The 25,332-nt window shown below is 36.8% G+C and overlaps 1 protein-coding gene across 2 annotated transcripts in view; it reads left to right on the top strand.

Moving 5' to 3' along the window:
- The window catches only part of LOC128018842 (ELAV-like protein 4), a 75,575-nt gene that overhangs the window by 34,980 nt on the left and 15,263 nt on the right, over nucleotides 1-25,332 (top strand). For both annotated transcript variants that reach the window (XM_052604658.1, XM_052604657.1), the window contains exons 4-6: nucleotides 3,551-3,791; nucleotides 16,693-16,796; nucleotides 24,913-25,066. In XM_052604658.1, coding sequence (XP_052460618.1) covers nucleotides 3,551-3,791; nucleotides 16,693-16,796; nucleotides 24,913-25,066 — 499 coding nt within the window. The remainder of the gene's footprint in view (nucleotides 1-3,550; nucleotides 3,792-16,692; nucleotides 16,797-24,912; nucleotides 25,067-25,332) is intronic.

Here is a 25,332-nt window from a genome sequence, read left to right as displayed (position 1 = left end):
GTTTTACAGCTAGCATGTTACCCCCCCCCCCCCACACACACACACACGTTAAATGGTCCATGCTAACTTGTCATACTTTGACCAGGCCAAAAAAAAAAGAGAGTCAGGGAAGCAGATTTCCTTTTTTAGACAATGATTCTGCTGTTTTGTCGACAGGCCTAAAAACTATTCCACTTTACACTTTAAAGGCCCGTTCACACCAAGCACGATAACTATAAAGATAACGATAAAGATGTAGTTCTAAAAATCATTCTCAATATTAAAGAATAGCAGAGTCCACATTACAACTATAACGATAAAGTTATCGTTGGACGGTATCGTTGGAATCATTTTCATAACGATTTTTTTTCCAGCTGATGAACTATACAAACACTGACATCCAATCAGAATCCACCCTGCTATAACGAGCTCCAGGATTTAAAGCGGTAGACGCACTTACGCTCAGAATAAACAGACGATATCATTCGCTGGTGTGGACGCTAATATCGTTATCTTTATAGCTATCTTTATAGTCATCGTTCTTGGTGTGTAAAACTGATAGTTCAAGTTGTAGATGTTGATTTGTCAGTTTGTCAATAAAGAATACAGTCGGAGATAAAATACACAATATAACAAGGGTTCACATTTCAGGCACTGGATTTTCTACAGAAAGAATTAAATAAATTTAACTAAATAAAATTTGTTTGAAAAAAAATGATATAAAAAAATATTATAAATATATAGTAGCCGGTAATATTTAATAGTTCTTTAATGGAACAACATTTTGAACAAATCATCTGAGTAATGACAAACATATCCAGTCTGATGTTTTATTCCTGAATGAATCAGTTGTCTCAGTGAATCAGTCATTAAGACAATCAATTATTATTGGCATCTACTGGCGCAATGATGTAACGTGAAGAAAGAGGCATTAAAAAAATCCTCATTTACAGCAGAAAGTCCCAGTGTTGTATATCAGCACTCTTAAAACTCCCTCCTGGTTAATTATTAAAAGATTTCTAGGCAACACAAAGCAAAAAGTTTCTTTGTTTATTTGGTTTGTTATTTTTAGTGGCCAATTTTGCATTCAAATCTAACTAGATAATCTAATTTAATATAAATAAAGGAGGGGAAAATAAGTAAAGGTCACTGAACTGACCCTTGTCAGCTGCTAGGGCCAATGTCTAGCAATAGTGAGTGTGTAAAGGATCAATTACCCTTCTCAGTATGACAACAAGGGGAGTTCAGCTAAAAAAAAAAGTAATAAGACCGCATACAAGAGCTAGTGTCACAAAGGAAGGACAGGTCTTTAATTGGCCATCGAGACACAACAGGTCCCTGAAATCAGAATGAAAGGTGTCCACTTTCATCTGTTCCTTATCTGGAATATTCAAAGCTCTCATCCCATGAGGTTTGAGCGTTTCTTTTTTTTTTTTTCCTGAAAGAACAGTGCACAGCAGGAGCTGCAAACAGACTTAATAAGTCTCCCTTCACTCATGCACACACTAAAACACCAAGAAATAAACATACACACACACACACACATATCTATCAAGACCTGCTGTGGCGATGGCTGTTTTGTCCCTTTGTGTTGCTCCATCCCTTTTTGCCTCAGAGAAGTACAGAACACGATCCATTTACATGCATATCCTGAGAGCTTTGCAGATGAGCCTCCTATGGGCTTTTTTTTTCTATTTGTCACGTTGAAAAAAACTGTAACATATACAAAGTCTAAAAATGGAGGCACAGCAGTCCAGAAAAGGGTGAATGCAACTGCATCTGCCCTTTTTTAACCATTTTAGAGAATCAGAGTGAAACATTTATAAATACACACACACTTATATATAAATATATATATACTGTATATAGATACATACAGATCGACTAAACATTCAGTAAGACCCAAACATGCATTAAGAAAGTAAATAGGGTCCGTTTTGATTTCACATTGACTTTAAAGATCACAGGCGAGCAGAGAAATTCTGCTGCTATTTTTATGGCTTCATATCATACACATTTTGAATAGCTTTGTTTTTAACATCCTCTTTACTGTGCCTGTGTGTTTCTCAAAAATAATAAATGAAATAAGTGCAAACACTAGTGTGGTGTCAGATGGGGAAAATTGTTAACCTTTCTAAATATGCCCACTTTGATAAAAGAGAGTCGAACTACAGAGTGCAGATACAGAGTATTTTTTTTTTCTTGAAGAGCTAAAAATAAGTGCAGCTGAAATTCAGCTTAGATCCATTTTTTTCACCTCCTCATCTCTATTATTTTCCACTCTTGAATCTATCAGCAGGAAACATTAGCACTTTTCCTTCACCCTCTTAGTGCAGATCTTGATCTGAATTATGCCACATCCAGTCAGAGAGGAAGAGAAAATGAATATTAAACTTGGTTGACTTACAGAATCAACTTACAACGAGCTATAATCAGGTCATGCTTGCTGTTTTAATTCTTATTTATTTTTAGAGTTTCTCCTTCTTTGTCATCCAGGAATTTTGACAATAAACACTGAAACACTGAAACACACAGTACTGTTGTTACACCAGACTCAATGTGACAAGATTTGAGCAACTTGCAACATTTTCTGTCTACACTGAAAAAAAAAAAAAAAAAAAACTCCCAGTCACATCTAGTAAGGACACAGTTTTAAGCCTCACCATGGCTGTCCAGACATTCGGAGAAGGTCAGGCTAGTGTTATAAAAGGTGTAAAAGCTAAACTGAAATTTGTTTTTAACATGCACCACTGACTGACGCTGTTGTTTGTTCCCCTGAGAAGATCTCATGCTGTGTTGCTTTTGCAACCATGAAGATGTGCCCACTAATCTGCTCTCTCACACGCATGCTAACTCACACGCGTATCTCCAACCTTCTTGACAGTCAGAATATGAAACGATTCTAGATGTCACCCAGCCCCCTCAAATAGAGTCGGGTGACAAAATTAAACACACATGAGCTCACACACAAACATCCTTTATGCAAATGGGTGAATACATTTAGCCGCAGTGTGGAACAATCTTGAAATAAAAAGTTTGAGGCTGAAAAGCAGCACAGACTAGGGCCTTCTCTGTTCCTACTTCCCCAGGGCCAGCAAGCTTCTCTTCAAACACCTGCTCTTAAAAGCGCACGGTTAAACCAGTGGCAAACGTTGTTCACCATGACAGTTGCTCCATGCTGAAGGGCTCACATTGTTACCCTGTCAAGCTGAGCCAACCATCAAAATGCACAGCCAAACTCAAAAATATCAGGGATAGAGTGAGGGGGAGGGAAGGGTGGAAGAAAGCTACTGAAAGTCTAGAGATGCATAAACAGTTTTTCAGTAAGTGTGTCATGCATTGTATTATTTAGAGTCAGTCTGTGAGGTTTCGCAGCTAACAGTTGCAGTTGCAGTTACATACACTTATTCCAGCTCCTTTATTTGAAATGTCAGTAACTTCCACAAATTTTCTTTAAGTTATCAAGTACTTGATATATAGGAAATCAGATGTGTCAGTGCTAAAATGTGCTGTTTACTTAAACTGCTTACTTTTTAGATGCCAGATCCTTTAACCCTACTTCTGTCTGCAGATAATCAGCAACATGGATCCTCAGGTGACGAATGGCCCGAACTCTGCCACGGCCAACGGTCCCTCCAGCAACAGCCGCAGCTGCCCCTCGCCCATGCAGACCGGCAGCCCCGATGACGACAGCAAGACAAACCTCATTGTCAACTATCTGCCCCAGAACATGACCCAGGAAGAGTTCCGCAGCCTCTTCGGCAGCATTGGCGAGATTGAGTCCTGCAAGCTGGTTCGAGACAAAATCACAGGTACTAATAAGGACAGAAAACAAAAACACAGAACAGAAAACATCTGCATTTGATTTCCTTAATGAATTGTGTGTATAATCGAAACAGAAGAAGCACAATAACTTGGGTATTATAGGTTATAAAGGAAAACTATGGGAGGAAGAGTCATTAACTTTTAACTCAGCTGTCAATTCATTTAAAATGTTAATGAAATTAATTACAAGAATTGTAAAAACAAATAAAAGCTGTTGAGAAAAAATGGAATAGATCATATATTTATATATATATTTAATGATTTGTGTGTGTATTAAATACTGTATGTTTAAAAAATTACATAATGCCAACTAAATGATAATAATTAAATGAAAATAAATGTTACAAATAAAATTAATTAGTCATTTTAAAATATTCAGCATTTTGTAGATGTGTCAAAAAACCAACAACCATGTATCTTTACAAAAAATGACAACTTTTTACTCAACTGTTGAATATTTAAAAGGACAAATCAAACAAAAAATGTTAAGTTTAAGTCTTAAAAAAAAATGCTTCTTTAGGTCTGTTTGATGCAGTTATATCAGGTCAGATTGCAGTTTTAGGGCAATTCGGGAGTTGGAAAAACTGGATGAGAAGGGCTGTTGTTTTGTTTACAGTGCCCAGAGAGAAAGAGGACATAGAGGTGTTTAAGCAGCACTCCCCTGCTAATCAGAGTTCTATTCCCACCGTAGTGACTATGTGGGTGGTAAGCAGATGGATGGGGAGGCTGCTCAGAAATAATGCCAGATAATGGCCTCCATTTTATATCCTACTTAGTGACACTTCGCTCTGGATAATCGCATTAAAACAGGGCCAGGCCTAAAGTCACTGGTTTTTAGACAAAAGGGAGAGAGGAAAATAGAGAGAGAGAGACTCTTGGCTCCTGACCACAGGTTTTGTAGGATTTCATTGCCAGGCAGTCAGATGGTTGGGCAAGAGAATGGTCATTAAAATCATCGTCATGAGAGTGGACACATGCTCCTTTTTCAGTCTTCACATGTGAGAAATTTACTGAAGTCTTGGGATATCCTTGCATACACCGAATGGAAGTTGCCGGTTGTGAAAACATACCGTTAACCAGGATCACTCACTGTCTTACCGCTCTGTCCTTGTTCTGGCTCGGGAACACATAGTGCATCATAAATACAACTCTTCCCTGTACTGCAATCGGGGATCTTTGCTCTGGGATCCCAGGGGTGCAATATCCCAGTTCAGAATTTTAAACTAACAAATCTCTTCTTGATCATTATAAAAACAGAGCGAGCTAGGCTGTGAGTTTCGTCTGCTGCCTTCATTAGCTGCTGTCTGGGGTTCAAAATAGATTGCGGGGCATCAGAGATTGTATCTGAACCTCAGTGTCATAATATTTGACCAGAGCAACCTTCCTGAGCTCTCCACTCGGCTTTAATCTAGAGGGTATGGACGTCGACGAGAAGTCACTTCTCAGTTTTTCAAAGAATTCTGACGTACAAGAGAGCCTTTTACATGGCAGTTGAAAAGCTAGAGAGAGACAGCTTCTTCGACAAGGTGAGAAGCTTTGGGCCTTTGCATGAAATAGACAGGCTTCTTCTTTTCTCTTTTTTCCCTTCCCCCGCTCCTGTCAGCTTTGATGAGACGCAATGCAGTGATGTACCGTTTGCCACGGCTACTGTTCTCTAGCCCTGTCAAGCCTGGGTGACTACCGCTTGCCAAAGTGCCACCCCAGATTGTTTATCCTTACTTTTCTTTCCTCTCCTTGCATTTTCACAAACAAACATGCTCTCTAATCACCTTCTTTCTGACCTCTAGCTGTATGTGCAATACACTGGAAACCCTAGGTTCAATATTTTATTTAATATATGTCATAGACATATGGACGTTTCGTCAACTATGGCCATTCTATGGCCCTGTGGCCTTTTAGAATGTACAACTCACTGTACAAACTAGTCTGCTAACAATGTTGAACTACATGCACCAATGTGTCATTTCCACCACATCTCAAACAATCATTCATTTTATGATGGAAATTACATTTTAAACCTTTTGAAATTAAATTGGCCAGTATCTTTATTCTTGTTGAGGCAAATTTTATAGCTAACATTTGACATTTCCTAAATACACATTATCAAATATTTTCATGGTATGTGCATAATGTGACAAAACTACTGCTTGATTGGTAACGGAATAATAATTAATAAAATAATCAATTAAAAAGAGACATATTAAATAAAGAATCTTTACATAAAAGGGCATTTGAAAAATAGCAAAAACAAACAATGAAGGCAAGTGATGCTTCGTATGTGATGTTTCCCAAAACGTTGTAATATTATCTTCATATAACAAAAAGAAAACAATAAAAAAAATCCTCAAGTTTGAATAAAAATAAGTAAGACTAATTTAAATGTATGCATTTAGCAGACACTTTTATCCTAAGTGCAGGCTAACATTTAACACATGTTTCCTGGGAATCAAACCCACAACCTTTTGCACTGCTAACGCAATGCTCTACCACTGAGCTACACTAATAAATACTGTAGAAGTATTGTTCATAGTTTAAGAAACAACTTTGTATATGTGATGAATACACAAATGTATCATTTAATGATATACCACACAAAAAATAAACACATCCCTGTATTCACTGCATAAAATAATTCTAAGAATAATTAATTTCTGTACTCTCTGTGAATAAAAAAAAAAAAAAACAGTGGGCCAATATTTATCAACGATTATGTAAACTGTCAGCAGAAACGGCTTTATCACATTCTTCTCAGTGGGGAAAGCATTTCAAAAGTCATTACCGCAAGGATTGTGTTGAGATGCCGAATAAAGCAGATGGCAATGCTGCTAACTTAGCAGAAAGCCTTTGTTTTCAAAGGTTTGAATCGCGCTGAATATCCCCTACTTTAAATGCATACATCCCCAGCCCAATGTTGCTACCTCAGCAACACTTCGTTCTGTGCTAATAGTGAGGATAAACACATAGCCCATAGGGAGTAATGGTGATTTTCCTGTGAGGCAGGAATCATATTGAATGAAAACTTTTAATGGAATACATTAAGAAAGTGTTAACGCTTTTGGCTATCAGCACAAAGCAAAATGGAAAAGATTGATTGAGCGGCGGTTCGGAAGGAGAAAAGTATTGTATACTTGTCAGGTTCTCGGGCTCGGCGGATCCTTTTCTGCATGAAAATGACCACAATTGTGTTTATAATGATACAGCAGAAAAGAACATACTCGGGCAGGAACATAAATATGATTTGGTGGGGGGGGGGGGGGGGGGGGTACTGCAGATAATCTTCCGTTCATATTCTTCAAGCAGTAAATAATTACCACACGATTAAAACTGGCTTCTGAAAAACAGCGCCAGCCCCCCTTGCCCAAGCCCCCTGTGGTATAGGCCTCTCCCTGTGTAGCAGAAAAGCAAGCGGCACATGTTATCACTCCCAGCCTGCTTTGTCGCCTGCCATTTTGCTTCATTATTTTCCCCTTCTTGCTCAATCCACAGATGCCATTGTTGGTATTTAACGGCTTGGCACAGGCGGCAGGGCTGCTATCAGTTCGCTCTGTGTTTAACACTTATGTAGCTTGCATCAAAGCTTCTTTGTGCAACTGCTTGTTCAGGTACACAACCCACTCGCACGCCGAGCACCCAACCATCTGTCACGCTGCTGACCCGAACGTGGTCTCCGCTCTCTGCTGCCAAGCTTAGCGCGTGCTTACCTTGGCATCAAGCTGAGCTGACATCGGTATAGAACTGTATATGACTTCTGTCTCCATAATGACCAGAGAGCAGCACACTCCACCCACTAGCAAATTAAGAACGGCATGTGATTTAAAAAGAGAAAGACATCGTACCATTCCCTCACAGATGTGCTGGAACACATCATCATACTGATGAAAAACTGCAGGGAAAAGCAGATGTAGTGGCATGAAAAATTCATTGTGCAGAGGTTTGTAACACCTCAGTAAGTGTTAGACTGCTATGAACGTATGAAAAACCTTCATGTCAAACATGCACAGTGTTTATCTGATGCTGTAGAAATAAAACATGAACCGTGTTCTGTGTTTTGTCATTTCCTGTTAAAAACAGCATAAGGCCAAATTAAAACCTAACACATGCAACACAGAATCTAAATGGCAAAATTGTAAAGCGTATTGGGGGGAAAGTCTGATAGAATAGCAAGAATTAACTACAGTAGTGATTGCAGAGAACAATGCACTTCCTCACATAATTCAGTGTCATGATGTGTTCCACATTCAGCCAGGAGAAAACAACGTAAATGATAGGTTGTTATTCAGGATAAAACATTCAGACCTCATTTACATTGTTTGACAATGAACTTTCTGTCACCATCCCAAAGCCGCTGAAAAACATACAGTTAGCACAGCAATAGGTTCTAAGTTTTTTTCCTCCAAAGAAGAAGAAATTTACCCTCGATTGGGTTATAAAAAATGTGCATGGAGAAAACTGACTTTATTATTTCTTTTATCTTTTTTTTTTTTGCACTCAAATTGCTGCTGGCATTCTTCAAGCAATCATGTACATGAGTTGGAGCCAAGGCCTTGTGCTCAGCCCTTGTGCGCTAACACTTACAAAATTAAGAATTGGCTCCCTTTTAGTGGTTGAGAATGTCTTTGAATTGGAATTACAGAATTTACTAAATTGCAAATCAAAAAAGTCAAGACAGGCAATGCATTCTGGGATATTAAGTGATAAAGTATAATGAAGTAAACTAAAAATAGAAATTTGTGGAACCTTCAGAATGTAAAGACTTTAAAAGTCTATAAAAGTTTTTGTTTATTTTATTTTAGTTAAAGGCAATTATGTATATCCATTCTATTTTTTTACATTCAAATTCAAATGGAAATTCTGCATCCTGTTTGCTATGGTAATTTGAATTTAAAAACTGAATTGAAGTTTCAGTACTTGAATTGGAGAACCAGTTTAAAACTGATTTGCAGCATTTCTCAAACTTATCCATTTCCTTAAACAACCTGTCCTATTGTAACCTTTGTGTAAAAGTGGCTTAAAGGTTAAAAATAAACAAGCATAAAATATTTAGAGCTGTGCTTGAACTGAATGAGTCCGCATTTATCCATGTGATCCAGAAGCAAGCTTAAATGGCAACAGATTATCTGAAATACAGCCAATATTTACACTAATGGTCTTTATAAGTTGAATTGCAAACTATATTGTTCATGTTTTCTTTAGCAATATTACTAGCCCACAAAGTGCTGCTGAGGTTAGTCACAAACATTATCTTGCATATAGCTTGGCATTAGCCACAGGCTCCATGTAGTTCCAACAGTTCCAAGAGAGCGTGGGATCTCTGCATTCCCTGGGGTGGCTGCCAGTATGTGGGGTCTGACGTCGCTTCGTTTGGGGTGTCCCAGATTTACAGGGGCTCCTTTCGTTTCCACATGCACACTCCTCCCAGACATCCCACACACTGCAGGCTACATGCCAACATGCCGCAGGCTTCTGCACACCAGAGTAGGGGAATGGGGGCGGGAGATTCCTGTGTCTTCCAGCTGTCGCCTGCCTGGCACAGCAAAATACAGACACAGTTTCAGATGGATTTACAGTATAGGGTTTACTAGGGAGTGAGTTGGTAAAGACATTTGGATGATGATAAAATTGGTTTCGATTGACATTACCAGTATGGTGGCCCTCACGGAATCTGTGCCTCAAAACTATAGAGTGCCTATAGAGAGTTAATCACTTCTCCAGAAAACAGAGCAATCAAAAAAGAATTAATCTAAACTTATAGCTTCAATTTTTCATTGTAACTTTAAATCTCAATCTCAAAATTCAACTTTCTTAATTGCAACTTTATATCTCATAATTGCATGATTTCTAATGGCTCATTTGACACTGAAGAGTTAAGTAATGGCTGCTGAAAATTCAGCTTTGAATAAATTACATTCTAAAATACTTTAACATAGAAGTTTTATTTTAAATTGTAATAAAAGTTCACAGTATCATTGTGTTTACTACACTATCAAATAAAGGTAGCCTTTTTGAGCAAATCTTATCTACCCCAAATGGTATCTCAACTTTATATTTCAGAATTAGATTTAGTATCCTATAATGAAACTGTATATCTTCTTTTAAACATCTGTCAGTTACTTTTTTTCTTTTTTTAACTCTGATGCAGCATCCATGTAATTTTCCATATTTGTAAGAAGTACTAAAAAGCAGTTCAATAGAAGTTCAATATTTACTTAGTAAAACACAGTGAAATACACAGCAGGTAGGTATACAAGGAAACAAGCCTTTAGTTTGTGCAAGGTGAGGTAAGCTAATGGTTTTACACAACCTCTTAGTGAAATATGAATCTCTAATGCAAATCCAATCAGAATGATGCTTTTGTCTGGGAGAGAGCACTTAGGCATCTCTTAAATGTTTTATGTACAAAAGGGTCGAATTAAGGCTATTAGATGCAACGATAAACAGCATTAAGAATAGAGATTATCTCATTGCACCTTACATTATCTAATTACACTTCAGATTTTGTCTCTTTGGATGGAAGATCACTAAGCTAATTAAAAAGAAGTCGAAAAGTCGGCCGTACTTGCCATCTTTTGCCATTACACAAGCCATGATGACCTCAGTGATGCAACTGTGTATTTATATACTATATAAAAAGAAGCAAACATTTCTTTGAGATGTCTTTTACTGCAGAGACATGTCCTCCGTCCCAAGATTCTGTAGCAACAAGGGCAAAATGTCAAGCAAGCAGCAGCAGTGATACATTTGTTTTGACAAATTGAAATGGATTTTCGTCCTTCCTTTCTTTTTGCCTTCCACATCCTAAATGTGACTAAATTTAAGTCTGACCAAACAGATTTTCCTGTTTGTAGCCAGAGAGCTTTGTCATATCAAGGTGGGTTAACGTCACATGCTTGTTGAACTGTCATCTTGTGTCTGAACTGCTGTTCTCTCCCAAACGAATGCTAGTTTCAGCTTTCCCACCTGATTCAAGCTTAAGGGAGCTGCATCTGTCGGCACAACATGGCTGCCGGAGGGTTTGGATGTGGCTGGAGGCAGTGTTGTGTTTGCTACGATGTTCATCTCATTTTCAATCAATGGAAGCACTGGGCCTTTAAATTATGTATCAACAATTGATGTAGAGAGAGGGGGAAATTAGCGAGAATCCAGCGAGAAGATTTTTAGCTCACTGCCAAGCTGCAGAGCAGCGAAAATCAGTCAAATACATCTTTCATGTGCAAAGCTTTGATGATAAATGATGTTGAGCACAGAGGAATATGTGTGTGTGCCAGTGTGCTATTATAAATGATATGTACCATAAAGTAAAAGCGTATATATGTGAGTGTGTGTGTGAGGAAGGACACCCACTGTACACACACTCATTTTATCATCTCACACACTCTGACTCCTGCTGCTGAGGTAAGAGGCATAATGGTTCAAATACGACTCCTCTCAAATGGAGCCTCTCACTCCAAACAGCCTCAATTTAACAGAGAGAGAAACATCTCATTCTTCCCATTTAACGCAGCACGTTCCTCAAGAGCTATAAGAGACCCAGACAGGGGGCAGCTCACGCATTCCCTTCCTCATCTTCCTCATCCTCGCTATCACTGAGACGGTGATTACGAGAGAAAAAAGGACAGCGGATTTGGGACCTCGTGACTCCAGTGTAGTGATTCTACAGCTAATGATACTTTTTTTCATGCACACACCGTGGGTTCATAAACATGACAGAACACTTATGCTATGTCTCTAGGGTGCAAAACTACAGCTGTGCATATTATGAACCATATTTACTGGATCAAAAATATGCACCACAGTTCTAAAATCAAGCAGCAGGGAGGTCTGTAATACCTGTTATTCGTTAGCATTCCCATTCATCTTAATGGCAGCCACTCATCTGGCGATGGACCCCCTGGAAGTATGTGATTTGTAATCGGCTATCTTTGCTCTTTTTGTGGGACACATCAAATTTGAGCCAATCACCTGAGCTGTAAATTTCATATGAACGATCGCTCTGGATCAGCAGCAAATGACAATCCAGACTGGTTGTCAGCACACACCAAGCAACTAACTTTGAATGATGTCTAAGGAGAAGAATGCTTTTTGGATCCAGACATTGTAGTTACAGCATTTACCAGCAGGTGCTAACTAGGCTACGCTAACCAGCCGAACCTATACTCTTTGGTTTACCCACACACTCACAGAACACACACAACCACAAACAAGCCATGATCAAGCTCTCGTACATCACTGTTACGCTCTAGCTTCAGCCGTGTCCCATCGCAATGAAAAACCCATCAGGAGCCTACACACTAATAGTCATAAGCTGTTTATTTGTGAAAAATATCCTTTTAATTGGTGTTAAGCATTGTCTTTGAAAAAGCCTTTCCGATGTTTCCAAATTTGACTGCACGTCTATCCTGCTGGGGAACAGAAAGTGCTGGAAAAATGTAGATCCACACTCATTAAAAGCTCATTAAAAGCGCAATGCATCATTTCAGTTTCAAATTTAATTGACAATTAAAATATATAAGTTAATGTAACCATTATACTAATTAAACAGCATAGAGGTAATTCTCTTTCGCTGTGCCATTTGATGTTTATTGCATATTTCTAATGGGCTCTGTCAAAATCCTCCATCATTTTTGTTACAAAATCACATTTTATACAGTTTGTATATATCAATCATCTTACTTTCCACCACAGAAATAAGAATATTCTCTCTGATTTCATGTAAATAGCACACTCAGCCCTAAAAGCTGAAAGAACAGCACAGAATTTAATCATACTTCTGTAGATCAAACATGGAATTAAATATTCACAGAATAGGTATGATGCAGGATAGCAGATCGTTGGCTTTGCCATGAAACATTCTCTGTGATTCTCACTTCCCTCGATAATAAATTCATGAGGCAGCCCTGACTATAACCCTCTCCGATACCTACACTGCTGTCCATTGTAGGTTACCCTGGCTGTGCTGAAGAGAATGTGTTTTTGTGCACTTCACATTCATGTGCTGTCTCTGCGTGGGTATATAATCTGGTTGTGTGAACGAATTTTATATTTTGTGTGTAGGTGTGTATACCACCTATGTATTTCCAAACATACAGTACAGAGTATATATACTCATGTATAGGTATCATTTTATGCATCTGTGAGATTTAGGGGAAGTACAAGAACACATGGTTTTTCAGAATGACTAGTTGGCTTTACTGAAGCACCATATAATTGGGTCCACCAAACACTTCTTAGGGGCTATACACAGCATGCATCCATGTTCAAAAACAGCTTCAAATAATATAAAATGGAACAGAATACAAGGGGTCTCTAGACACATTTTTGAGTTAAACTATTTTTAACTTGACACATCTTCTTGAAAACACAATGAGCATTGCACACAATGCTGAAATACACAGTAACGTCTTGAAACAATGGCCATGTATGCCCAGTTATTTTATAGATTGACAGTTAAAAATAGCAAAGACTAAATGCAGGAACATACAGCCCTTCAAAAGGACATATTTAAGTTATAATAGTAATTTTGTTTATATACAGAAGAAAAACTGGTAACACTTTATTTTAAGGTGTCTTTGTTTTCCACGTTACATGTACTTACTATTATAATAACAATTCATTATGGTTAATTACATGCAATTAACCCTAAGCCAAACCCTAATCCTAACCCTAACAATAGTAGTTACTCTGTAGTTAATTAATATTACTCAGTACTTAAATGTATGATTATGCTGTAACAAGGACAACTTAAAATAAAATGAGTAATCGAAAATCTATCTCAGCCAACAGTGTAAACTAAAGAAGAAACATCCTAATATGGTGCATTTAAATATATATATATATATATATATATATATATATATATATATATATATATATATATATATATATATACAATTTTAAAAATAATTAACAAGGCAGTTACTATCACACTAGATTATTTATGCTCTGAAGATATATACTAAAGTCAGTTTTAAATTGGATTTCTTGTCTAAAACAATGCGTAAAATCATAATGAAAGTACAAATTATGAACACTTCAGTTACAAACCCATGAGTATTGAATCACTGAATAAAACATGTCTAAATCAAAACATTTCAAATAGAAATTCACTTGAAAGAGTAAACAATAGTTCTTCTAAAAAGTAACAGTAATGCACTCTAATAGATAAATGTGTATCTATTTCAAGATTTTAAAAGATGTAACTTCTCAGTGCAATCTTCTCAATCCATTTAAAGAATCACTACTAAAAATACTGAAAACTAGTTCACCACACAAATCGATTAGTAGTAATCAGTAGTAAGTAGTATGCTGATCAGTAGTATGCCTGTTTGTCCATAAGCAGGTGCAGCAGCAAGTTGTTTCATGCATGTCTGTAATATTGCATGTTTTCTTTGAGGTTGTGCCTCTGTAGTTTGTTACAGATCACAGATGAGATATGAGATATTTAATAGAGATCAATTTAAGGTTCTGTTAATGTGTCTGTTCGCAGGGAAATTAAATTAGCTAAATAATTGCCTTGCCAAAAAAGGCCCTTCGAGATTGTCAAAACAACTCACAGCCTCCTTTCTTTAAAGGAGGATGGTATTATTCTTTGTTTTGTCATAGACTACAAAGACTAATAATGAAATTATGCACTTAAATTAATAGTTAATGAACTCACTAAGGATTCGTCTTTTCATTTTCTTAAAATATTAAGAATATGACTCAGTTCCACAACAATCGTCGTAACCCAAGTGCACGTAGGTGTGTGCGCTGGTGCTTTTTTCTTAGTAAACAGCCTGGTTCTGGTCCCCCACTGAGATCTCCACTGTTGCACCGCCGTGTGATGGAGAAGAGATGTGTGTATTATACTGGTGGGATAAATCCCTTTGACAAAAGTGGCCTTGGTCTGCCTCACCTTATCCTCAGGCAAGAACTCAAAAGGAGGCAAGAACAACTGCTAGCAATGTTATGGAAATGCCATCAGGCAAAGGGGCATTACACAACATTTTGTTTTATGAACCCATTATTGTACACTCAAACATACAATCATGCAAACACACATCCACCCACACGCACATATACACACAATGAAAATGGCATTCCAGGGCACGCCAACGTGGGTCCAAATGCTCTGGGGCACAAAGGGAGGAGAGTGATGAGCACAGCTGAGATGGTGGCGATAGAGAAAGACAAATGGAGAAGATAGGCAGAGAGAGATCTCAGTGTCTTTATTTCTCTGTGTGTTCTCTGAATGTTTCGTTATCCAGAGCTGAAGTTCTGCATCACAGTGCTTCAGAAACACATCTAATTTAACTTTTCCATTTCTATTATCCCACACACACTTTCTCACTTTTGGAGTTTGGCACAGAATGTCCAGAATATTCACAACCACTTAAATACACTGCTGTCCAAAAGTTTGTAAGATTTGAAAAATTGTTTTCTATTTGAATATAATTAAAATATATAATTTATTACTGTGTTGGCAAAGCTGAATTTTCAGCAGCCATTACTCCAGTCTTCAGTTTCACATAATTCTTCAGAAACCATTATAATATGCTAATTTGCTGCTCAAAACATTTCTTATTATCTATGTTTAAAAAAGTGCTGCTGTTAATATTTTTGAGAAAAATCATGAAACTTTTTTCACCAGCTTACTGGTGGAGAGGAGACAGAGTGATGAAGCCAATCAGCAGATATTTATAAGATTTAAACGATGTATAGTATAGAATAGTGTACACATAAATATTATTGATATGAAGCACAGTGAATTCACTCAGATAAGCCAAAATCTGCAAACAAAATACTTAAATATGAATTCAAATATATCTAACCAAATTAGGGATATTCTATAGACACTTACTGTGCAGAATACATGTTAACAATTTTCTCATTATCTTCTTTTATCTAAAACTTGAAAATAATCATCTGAGAATGATGTGAAAGTAAACAGAGTTAATGAATAATCAGCTAAAATAATTGGTTTAAACAGATTTTCTTGAACACAATTCTTTCCCCCAAACTCGCACCATAAGTTGGCCAAAACTTATGGTGTCGGAATGCCGTACTAAACCACTGTCTAGGATCAAATTATTTGTATTTAAAGAAACTTAAAAAAAAATCTGTGTCGGGCTTTGAATAGTGCTGTATCGCTGCTTCTAGCTCTTCTGGTTCAGACTGGGGTCTTAATGAATGACAGGGACTTTTTATCCTCCGTAATCCAGAGAGAAAGAGAAGGTGGCGTACCATTTGAAGCAAAGGCAGCGAGAAGTTCTCCATTCGCCCCCTGCGGTATCTGGCGCACTTTATCTTGTGTTTGTTTGGCGCAGGGCATAGCACTCTTTCACATTTGTGATTCACTTTGTGTGTACACTGTGGACTTAGCGCTGTCTGTTTCCATTAATGAGGATAAGTGCAGCGCTGTTCTCGAGTTCCACTGCATTTGTGTAGCAAAGATCTTTAAAGAACAAAAAGGAAATTGGGGGGGGGGGTACCACATACGCTTTTAGCTGCAGGGTTTCGGTTTAAGTCAAATAGCAGATAATGGCTGCCTTGCCTACAGAGGAGCAGCAGATGGCTAGAAGAGGTTAAATCTAAATAATTCCACCAAAGACTCTTGTCAGAGGTTTCCAGCGGAAGCTTTCGCTTAATGTGTGCTATCCAAACATGAATTCAAACTAGTAACTGCTAGTCAGGTTAATGCAACATATATCATTAAGTGTTTATCTCATAATATATGCGTAGTTCATGCGATTAATGGTTTTAAGTGGTTTTTAAGACTTTTTAAGGTTGGTGAAGAAAAGCGATACACTTTGAAAGGAAGGGTAGTCAGTTTTATGCCTTTCTGCACATTGAATGTTTTAAATTAAAATATATGTCTTTTCTCTTCCTTCCCTTTCTTTGCTGTAACTACAGGGCAGAGTCTTGGCTATGGTTTTGTCAACTACATTGACCCAAAAGATGCAGAGAAAGCCATCAACACGTTAAACGGACTCAGACTTCAAACCAAAACTATTAAGGTACGTGACCACACTAGCAGAAACTGTAAACTTGAATACGAATTCACCATAACAGAAATAAATTCTATTTTAAATTCTATTAAAATAGACTTACATTTAAAATTGTGAAAATATTTCACAATATTACAGGTTTACTGTATTTCTGGTATTTGTGATCGAATAAATGTTTGATAAAAATATTTTAAATAAATGTGTGAATACATATATACACACTAGAGTATAATACTTTAATAATAATAATATTTATTGAATAATTAATGTAGAAATATTTATTAATTAATTATATTAATAAATAAAATATGTTTAAAATAGTTTTATTTAAAAATCATTTTAATTACTTATTTAATTATTTAATTTTAATGTGTATAAATTGCATACATTTTAAATAAATTAATTAATGTGAATTAATTAAATTACATGCCAGTTTATTAATTGAATGTAATTGAGTTTCTTTTTTTTTAATCACTTTATTTTGGTATGATTACTCTCAGTAAATTAAACATAAAAATTAAACATTGTGGTGCATTTGTATGCATACCTCAGTGTGTACACTGGGATCAGCATTCAGGTTCATGGTGACAGGTTACTGTCTGCCTGCTGTTTACCAAACACTTTCCAGCCAAAGTAACCCATATTATGCTAATTGTAATAGCAGTCCTCCCCTGGTGCCAGTGCTTCTCGCTCAAGGGCACAGCATTGAGACGGTTCTCTCAGTGCCTCTCCAGTTAACAGGTCACCCGCACCTGGAACTGAACCTATTTAAACATAACAGATAACAGACGTAACAAAGCTACATCTCATTTAGGTGGAAGCGTCCTTCCAGTCACCATTTCTCACGTCTGTGCCAGTCAATTCGGCGAATGTTTCCTGTCACCGTTTGTGCTAGTGGAGCTGCAGTGATTAGTGCGTGTGGGGTACACTGGCTCGTGCTGGGCTGAGGAGCGGCAGCACAAAGAGAGAGGAGGGCAAATCTGACTCATTGAGATGCAGAAGGAAACAGGAAAGCAACTGAAGGAAGAAATGGGGAAAATAGTGTAATTGATATGCAAATGAATCTCCAAATGTCAAATCATGAAGTCACACAAAAAGAGGGAAATAGCATGTATAATGAAATAATGTGGACATGCTAAATAGATGCTTAAAATGTGTCTGGTTTTCACTGTGGAAATTTTGATCTATTCTATCATGATCTGCTATATTTGATTCCATTCTATTCGGTTCAGACACACTGGTATTTTGTCATATTTTGTTCTACTATGTTTCAATTTTCAATTTAAATTCATTTGGATATGTTTTATTCTGATCTAATTTCATATTATTCTTATCTGCCTTTTTTGTTATTCTGATGTTCTATTTGATTCTATTTTATTGTCATTTTCTTCTATTTGGTTCTGATGTGCCATTTTATATTCCATTCTATTTGGTTTTGTTATATTTTATTAATGTTATGTTTTATTCCATTTTATTCTCTTTTGTCATTGTACTATCATTCAGTATTCTGATCTGTCATGTTGTTTTATATTCCATTTTATTCCATTGTATTCAGTTTTGTTATATCAATGTTCGGTTTTATCCCATCTCTATAGTCATTCTATTATTTTCAGTTTTCTGATCTGTCACTTTCTGTTCTATTCTATTCTGTTTTATGCTTTAGCAATTCTGTTTTATTCCATCTCTATTGTAATTATATTCTGTTCAGTATTCTGATCTGTCGTTTTCTCCTTTCTTTTCTGTTTTATATTTTATTCTCTATTGACATTCTATTCTGTTCAGTATTCTATTCTGTCATTTTCTATTCTGTGTTGTTACATTTTATTCCCTATAATCATTCCTGTTCTGTTCAGTATTCTGATCTGTCATATTCTATTCTATTCTATTCTATTCTATTCTATTCATTTTTTGTGTGTGTTTTATCAATGTTATGTTTTATTTCATTTTATTATTTGCGGTCTATTTTATTCTCTTAACTGTTTTGATATTCTGTTCAATTCCATTTTATTCTCTTTTGAGTTATGTTCGATTCTGATCTGGTCTGATTCCTCTATTCTTTTCTATTTTACTCATTTCTGTTCGATCATTAAATTAAATCATGCATTGAAGTAGATCGGTTCCATTTTTCTCAGCAGCATTTGTGGTAAATTTAGAAGCAGCTGGTTTTAACAGTAAATTCTGACAGCTGCTCAAGGCATAATCTGGCTGTGTGTGCATATGTGTGTGTGTGTGTGTGTGTGTGTTTTCATCTGGCCTATAATCCCAGACATCTCATTTTCATCCACCCTAATCTAATCAGATTGGATTTTGTCACTTGTGAAAACATGGCTCAGTGTGCGCGGCTCAGTACCTCTTAACATAACAGCAAAAGAACGCGTGTGTTTGTGTGTGGGAGCAAGAGAAAGAAAAAAAGAGAGACACGAGAAAGAAAAGACTTGTCAGGGCTATTTTTGAAAGAGGACAGCACGATGCTCACAAACATGGGCGTTTTCCAGAGTGGCAGCGTGTATGTGTTGGCCGACAGTGTTTCTTGTACTGGTTTCAACATCAGCTACGAATCCATCAGAGACAGAATGACTCACTCTGTGTGTATTTGCCGATCATCACAGCTTCCTGCCACACGGCACTTCTCTAAGTGACAAAACACACTTCCAGGGAGGCAGCGATACAGATACATAAACACACTGTTATAACACTACACTTATCGGCCAAACACACCTCAGGCTTTTGGTCCCATCCCAGGGCCATCCATATGACTTCTAAGCTGGTCTTTTTTTACCATAGCACCCCTTTATTATTGCACAATCCTGAAAAAAAAAAAAAAAACATTTGGCTGTAGTTCATGGCTACTTTGTACTGTGAATCAGTCAAAAACTCCCAAGTTATCCGTTTGAATCACTCTAACAAACCATTTATTCAATCCATCACAGCATTTGCTGAATTAACATCTGACTCACTGAACTGCAAGTCTTCACAGCTGTCAATCATCTCCGACTCAAAATAAACCAACATGTTATGTGAACCACTTTAGGAAATGAGAATTGTGAGACTTAAGTATAATTACTTATTTTTGACACTGCACATTGAATGCATAGTAGTATTATTAAAAATAATACATTAAAATAAATATTATTTTATTGGTATTGGTATTATTATGGTCATGGTATTACGTTTTCAAATCTGAAATACTCAAGTGAGCACACAGCGGTTTGGCCCAAGGGCACAATTTAGTGTAACACAAATTTTCATGCTGTCTGTTGGGGAGTTGTCATAACCTGCAGGAATGATGCTGCTGAGCCTACTTCTTCTAACCATGTTCAATTTCCTTCTCTGCCAAACATTTCGACAAATGCAGACATACAGGTAATGAAGCAAGATGACTTAGCGTGCCTACACAAACAAAACGCATGGTACTGTGCACTGTGAGGTTCACACGCACATCTCATGCATGATTGATTTTTTGCTTGCGCACACACACATATGCATTCCGGAATCGAAACAACTAAAGATGCTCCCGTTTCACACACTGTCTAAACCTATTGCAAAGCGACAATCAATTTGTTTGTCCACAATGAAAGCAAAAATGCTATGTGGAGAAGAATTTTGGAGCAATTTTGCACTAGACAGAAGCTATCAAGTGTTTTTTAGAGTGGGGGTTTAAAAAATGAGGTACAATATCAAGCCAGTTTCACAGTTTCGTCTTAGGAAATGTCAAAACTGAAATATCATCAATTTAACATCAAGATACAAAAAAATAAAGATCAAGATACTGTCAATAGTGCATATATTAGATGTTCCTCTACATAATTGACACTCTCCTGAAATCACCGTCATTTGTTTGACATTTGTTGCTGAGTTCATGAGTCATATTTTATGCAAAACTTTTATTCTTAAGCCAACCAGAATACAAACTCAAATGTAAATCTGATTTAGTGGGTTCGATGCTTGAAGATTTAGCCCCACATGTTCTCTGATTTCTCCACCTACTTATTACTGTCTGTTTTCTATGTATAGATCTTTTAGATTTTTTTTCTTACCTTTATGAAACAGAAACTAGCAATTTATGACAAATTAGAAATGATATGCTTTTAATGTAAGTCATACATATTTTTAGCTGACTATGCTTGGTTGAGTGGGTTGAAAGTCCTTGGGCCCTGAGCAGTGAAATACAGAAATAGAAACCAAGTGACATTCAAAATGTGCTGTTGATTCTTGTGGCCGCAGCTGGAAAGGACAAAAACTGTGATTTACACGGAAGAGCTTTGATTGCGTATCGCTTCATCGCGCCATGCCTGGTTGGGACACGTTGTCATTCCATTCCATGTCCTTTGTTAATTATCTAGATCTTTTTATCTTCATATTTTCTCTCTTTATCCATCCGTCTATCTCAGCGTGGGTTAGAGAAGCCAGTGTCTTTATTTCTTTAGTGTGATCTTTCTTTTACACCTCTCATGCTCTTGGCCCTCCTTTCTCTTGCACTCCATGAAACCTCTTATTCCAGCACCAGCCCTCTCAAAAGATGCTCTCCTGCTGTAATCCAGCAGAAAAGAGATAATATCCTCTACCTTATAACTTCTAATAAATGTGTACCAAGGTCATCCTTCTCATAAAGCCTCCATCGTAACCCCACCCCCCATTGAGCCGGGATGAAGACAGACCATCTAATAGCAACAGACAGCTGCGTCTAAGAGTGGATGAGCGAGAGAAAGAGGAAAAAAGATGGAGAGGGTAATTATCCGAAGTGCAGTTCTATGCTCTTTTCAGCCAAGCAAGAAAAACTGCGTTTATGAGGGCCCTCCTGCTGAAATAAGCTGATGATATATATGTTCACAAGAGGCTGTTTAGACGAGAAAAAGGAAGTGAGAAAAGACGTCTGTGGCGTTTTATATTCTTTCGCAAAATGCCGGTGTCAGATTCAGGGTCTCTCAAGCACATCAGCTAATGCAGGAAGTCCATGAAAACAGATCAACAAGGCTGCATCTCATCAGTGGAAAAATAAAAAAGAATGAGAGTGAGAGTTTCACTCCAGTCACCACTTCCACATGCTTATCATTTAGTTACACACACACACACACTTCTCCATGACACTTCTCCGTTTCTCAGCAAAACTCCGGCTTTGCCTTCCTGTCGAGGTGTGATGGGAGAAATCCCACCGAGGGCGAGAAGAGCATAGCCTTGTGTTGTGAGTTATGTGTACACACACACACACACACACACACACACACACTGCTCACAGCAGACAGGGTGTTGATAGATCTGACATCTGGAACTGCTTGACAGGGCAAGAAAAAAGCAAACAGAAAATAAGGGAGGAGAGAAAAAGAGAGGACAGGAGCGGAGCAGAGCCTGCCAGGGTTCCATGCCGTTTGCCTTCTTCATTTAAGTGGATTTGAGGAGATTACGGCGGCGTGTTTAGCATGTTTAACTCAGCATTTGTAGCTGTGTAACAGCCTGTGATGGCCCTGCTGCCCAAATGTCAGAACTAATGAAAATATGAGATGGAAAGGCTGCTTCAACCATTAATGGGAACAGATTAAATTGATGTAAGCATTAAAGAGCAGCGAGATGGAAACATCTTCCCATCTTAAATTAAAACTGAAATGCTGTAGTGGGAAAGAGCGAGACAAAAAACATGGAATCAACAAGAAAATTCAGGAAATGGAGATGTTCAAAAAAAATAAATCTGTATTCACCCACATGTCGATTCAAACCCAAAAGGAGTGGAACACAAAAGGAAACATTTTGAAAAGAGTACTAGCCGTTCTTTTAGTACATATACAATAAATTGGGATTGGAGCTTTTGCAGATTCAATAAGAACACTAAAGCATCATAAAAGTATACATATGACTTGTGTGCTATATATTTAAGTATTTAATTATTAATAAAAATAAAATGTTCTTTATTATTATTATTATTATTATAATTCACATAAAAATTAAAGTAATAAAGAAACAATATTACTGCAATAATACTAGAATATTGTAAAAAAAAAAATTCTTAATGATTATGACCATTTTATTTTATAGAACAGTAAAATTACAATACTAATATTTTTATTTTTAATACTTTGCTTTTTGCATACTTTAGGTTGCAAAATATGGAAATCTGCATCAATACGGAAGAATCAAATTCTTCTAAAGACATACAACAACTTTGTGTCATCAATAAATGGGAATTTAAGTCATTATTTACTGAAAATTCTGAAGAACTTTTATAAGATTTCACAAGAGAAGTAACGAAAACTGAATGAAAAAAAAAAATTTCTTTTGAGTTAGATCTTATAAATGAATCAATTGATCAGCTAACAAAGACCGAAAAAATCAGATTCCCAAGTCCAGCACTCTATGAGTCAGTCACAGCAGTTAATAGAGTGGAGGGAAGGAATATTAGTGAATAATGACTTCATTTGTGTTCTATTCATCACATTAAACTTTTTAATGAAATATTTTTAATGAAAGTATTCATGTGAAAAGAAAATAATATTTCTGAAAGCAGTCATTTGGACTATGATATTCTTTGGAACTGAGAAAAGTCTCATGGGTTTGTAAAGACATTGAGTTAATCATTTTTAATTTTGGGGTTGAACTATCCTTTTGAAAACAATTCTCATTTAAGAAAATCCAGGATGAATCATAGCACTAAAGTTTCCCACAAGAATTACTTTAAAAAAATAATAATAAAAATTATGGTATTAAATTTGCCAATGACTCTCAGATTTGATTGAGAATGTGTGTAAGAAAAGAAAGAGACTGGTATTGGAAGTTGAAAATAAGTACAGTGTGTTTTAGAGTGTGATATACACTGTCCAAGGTTCTGCAGAGTTTGACACATCGAGAGAGGTTGAGAACGTGCTGTGTGAGCAGAGCGTTAGATGGAGGGAGTATAGTGGAATGAGCGCTGTCCAAGGTGCTGGTAAGCACAGCGTGCTGATATCAGAGTGTGTGGGGAATGTGAGAGTGAGAGAGCTATAGATGGCTTGGCTCTCACTCTAGGCACAAACAGAAGGTTCCAACGTGTTATTCAGCACAGATGACAGCCAGCCTTCTCTCTCACACACTCACACACAAGCTTTTCCATCATGTGTATTTTCTGAAAACAAATGAGCCTTTATCATTTACTGCTGTGTGTTTTAAGTGAAGTTTATGAACCTTATTCTAAAAATTTGTCAATTTGTGCAACTGTAGAAGAAACAAAAACAGTCCAATTATGTGTAATTAAATCATTGCTTGAATATTGTCTGAATTCCCTGTCAATACTTGTAGACACGCATACTCCAAACATTATTCAATGTTATTATAAAACAATTTATAAATGTATATATAAAGTATATTATAAATTATATGAAAATAAATATTTATTTCAAATAAAATATAAATCTAGAATAATAAAGACTGTAAGAAATATACCATTTCATTGCTACTTTATTTCTAGATTTAATTAATTTTATATACAAATAAATCACTCCCCAACAATTTTAAGTGTTCCTGTTTTTCAGTACTTTTGGAGACTTTTCAGAATAGACTGCAATTATGCGTGTAGTTCAAGGGGTTCATGAACTTCAACCATTGTATTTTGAATACCCAGTTTCTTGGTTACATTGTTTCTCTTCAGAAACTGGGTTAGAGGTGGTGTACGTTAATATTGAATTTACATTTTCATTCCTCCTTTGAGACAATTTGCAAAGCTCTTTAGATGTCGTGTATATCCCTTATCTCTGAATGAGCATGGATCACAGAGAATCCCTCGCAGCAAGTTGTTCCTTTTCAAAATATTAATTCAAGGGAATTTTTCATTGTTCTAAAGTGGAGGATTTGGGGGCAATTCTTTAGCTGCTCCAGGTCAGCGCAAGACTACAAACCACCAGCACAGTGTGAGACAGAACAGGTGCGCAGATGACCTCTGGCATCTGAATACTGCATATGCTTTCATGCCAATGCAAGATGTGTAGGTTTTAAATCGCCTGAACAAATATCCTACAAAAGTCAAAATGAAATTAAATGCTTAACCAGCACATGTGGATGTGGAGTTCAGAACAATTTCCAACATTTTTATATCAAATCATACCACTATAGTTTGATAATTGCAACAAATGCTCAGTGTGCTTGTGTGTTTTTTGTCTTACAGGTTTCATATGCACGGCCCAGTTCAGCTTCTATCCGTGACGCTAATCTGTACGTGAGTGGGCTACCCAAGACCATGACCCAGAAGGAGCTGGAACAACTCTTCTCTCAGTACGGACGGATAATCACCTCCCGCATTCTCGTCGACCAGGTCACAGGTATCAGTGGGACCGCTTTTCTCTCACCCTGTAGCATGCAAACAAACAAACTAATTAATTAATTTTGCATAAAATATACATTTAATATAAAAATACAAATAAGGTTTAGTCAAATATTACTTTTAAAGACCCACAAAAACCCAGTATTAGACACACATAAATACACTCAAGCTCAACCATGCAGTCATCTTGTGTGTAAATGTATGTTGTTATTTGTTTGCATTTAATCATGGCATGGAAAGACTAATGAGTCTATTTTAAAGCAT

Source organism: Carassius gibelio, chromosome A8, assembly GCF_023724105.1.
Source record: "Carassius gibelio isolate Cgi1373 ecotype wild population from Czech Republic chromosome A8, carGib1.2-hapl.c, whole genome shotgun sequence".
NCBI lineage: Eukaryota > Metazoa > Chordata > Actinopteri > Cypriniformes > Cyprinidae > Carassius > Carassius gibelio.
This window is presented reverse-complemented; position numbering and strand designations above follow the sequence as displayed.